The sequence below is a fragment of the Sprattus sprattus genome (genome assembly GCF_963457725.1).
Source record: "Sprattus sprattus genome assembly, chromosome: 18".
In the NCBI taxonomy this organism is placed as follows: domain Eukaryota; kingdom Metazoa; phylum Chordata; class Actinopteri; order Clupeiformes; family Clupeidae; genus Sprattus; species Sprattus sprattus.
In genome coordinates, this window is record NC_137916.1 from 30,448,420 (window position 1) to 30,450,919 (window position 2,500).

Consider the following 2,500-nt stretch of genomic DNA (forward strand, 5'->3'; position numbering starts at 1 on the left):
TGTGTGTGGCGCCCGTGGAGATGGCAGGGAACCGAAACGATGAGCCTGTGGGGCGCAACAGCAGATGTATGTGTGTAGTGGTCGCTGTGGTGAGTGTGTGATTGCCGTGGTGAGCGTGTGGTTGCCATGGTGACTGTTTGGTCGCCGTGGTGAGTGTGTGGACGCCGTGGTGACTGTTTGGTCGCCGTGGTGACCGTGTGGTCGCCGTGGTGACCGTGTGATCGCCGTGGTGACCGTGTGATCGCCGTGGTGACCGTGTGGTTGCCGTGGTGACCGTGTGGTTGCCGTGGTGAGCGTGTGGTCACCGCGGTGACGTGGCTCTAACTGTCATCTCCCACAGACTGCGCCCCAGGTTGAAGGCCCGCAGGAGAGCCCCCTGAAGAGACCGCAGGCAAGTGACACCCAGAGAGTCCCAGCATGCAACTCTCCTTCCCGCCTTTTCTCCTTCTGCCCCGGCCTCTTTAAAACCTGACGTCAAACTCTTTGATTTAAAAAGTAAATAGACAGCCAGAGAAAGCCAGCATAGGTTTCCAACTAACCCCAAAGGAAATCAAATGTTAAAAAGCGAGAAGTTAATCCTCGGGCGTCCCCTTGTGACTCCTCCTCCTCCTTGTGACTCCTCCTCCTCCTCGTGGCTCCTCCTCCTCCTCCTCGTGGCTCTCCTAACAAAGCACTAACTCAGTGAGCAGATTAACCGCTGCACCTCCCCTGCCATACCCTGCCACACACACACACACACACACACACACACACACACCCTGCCATACCCCCGTTAACACAGCCATACCCCTACCATACCCCCGTTAACACAGCCATACCCCTACCATACCCCCGTTAACACAGCCATACCCCTACCATACCCCCGTTAACACAGCCTAGCATGGAGCTGTCTCGTCCCCACCGCAGCCAGAACAACAACAACAACAACAACAACACACTTCAGTCTTTATAGGTCATAATGTTTTGAATGGTTTGATCTGCCTGATCTGCTAATACTCGAGAAAATCGGGTCTGGCCACCGACCCTAGAAGCTTTCCAACTGGCTCTTCTCTCTGTCAATCAGACCTTTCATCTGTCCCCCCCCCCCCTTTCTTCCTCTGGTCTTGCGCATGTTTAAGCTGAAGCTTGAACCCTAACACCTAACAGTGTGAAATGTAGCCTCCATACTACAGAGGATTGTTCTCTGATTGACAAACTGTATCCGAGTCTGACCCTACCTACATCCCCCCCCCCCCTACCTACATCCCCCCCCCCTACCACATCCCTCCCCCCAACCCCCCCCCGCGTTGGGGCCAGGGATGGGCAGCTCCTGGCATGCTGGGGGCGTCTGCAGTGGACTCTGGTGTGTCAAGCAGCCATTTTCAGAAGCTGGTTGTGAGCCCCTAACTCATGCTTGCAATGTCACCTTGCAGGCAGCCGCCAGTGAGAAGGAGGACAACCGCATGAAGAATGTGCCTGTGCCGGTCTACTGTCGCCCCCTAGTGGAGAAAGATCCAAACAGGAAGGTAAAGAAATAAACACATGCACACACTCAAAGGGACATTTTCTCAATCAGATGTCATGCACAAAGTATTGTGTACATATTCAAATGACCAGATTTACATACACACACGTCAGTAAGTAAGTGACTTGCATTCAGTCATAAAAGATTGACTACACACACACACACACACACACACACACACACACACACACACACACACACACACACACACACACACACACACACACACACACACACACACACACACACACACACACACACACAACACACACACACACACACACACACACACACACACACACACACACACACACACACACACACACACACACACACACACACACAAACACACACACACATACACACAAGAAAGCATAGACTCATGGGAGTTCTTTCTGTAGCTGTGGTGTGCAGCAGGGGTAGACCTGACTGGCTGGAAAACGTCCAATCCGGATGCAGTACCTGCAAAGGCTATAACCAATGGCTGTGACCCACTGACAGCAGAGGAGGAGGGAGGAGAGAACAAGAGCGAGCACAGCTCACCGGACAGGAAGAAGGTACGCCATCCACACACACACACACACACACACACACACACACACACACACACACACACACACACACACACACAGGGGACATAATAATTAAACGTCCGATAATTAAAACCGTTACGATATGTTGTCGGTTAACGATGGGTTGACTCAAAAGCGATGGGTTGACAGATGTTATTCTAGAATATTGATTGGTTAAGATTAGTTACCAGGCAGGAACGGAAAACCCCCATGTATTTGATTGGCTAATACCAGCTACAACGTTGTTTGCCTAACTTTTAACGTGGTGTCACGTTTAACGCTGCTGTTCAACATTAATAGCGACTGAATTACACTTGTGATAGGTGTAATCTGTAGCAGTGAATATCGTAAACGTAAATAACTGATAAAGGATGTATTTTACAGATCACAAACACAGGTAATCGTTGGGTTTTTGCTCAAAATA

At 50.8% G+C, this 2,500-nt stretch overlaps 1 protein-coding gene across 2 annotated transcripts in view; it reads left to right on the forward strand.

Moving 5' to 3' along the window:
- The window catches only part of mapk8ip3 (mitogen-activated protein kinase 8 interacting protein 3), a gene marked incomplete at its 5' end in the record, with an annotated part of 32,680 nt that overhangs the window by 20,725 nt on the left and 9,455 nt on the right, over window positions 1-2,500 (forward strand). The window contains 3 exons of one of the 2 annotated variants that reach the window (XM_080856936.1): window positions 341-395; window positions 1,417-1,505; window positions 1,906-2,061. In XM_080856936.1, coding sequence (XP_080713062.1) covers window positions 341-395; window positions 1,417-1,505; window positions 1,906-2,061 — 300 coding nt within the window. The remainder of the gene's footprint in view (window positions 1-340; window positions 396-1,416; window positions 1,506-1,905; window positions 2,062-2,500) is intronic. The other variant, XM_080856935.1, reaches the window with a different exon arrangement.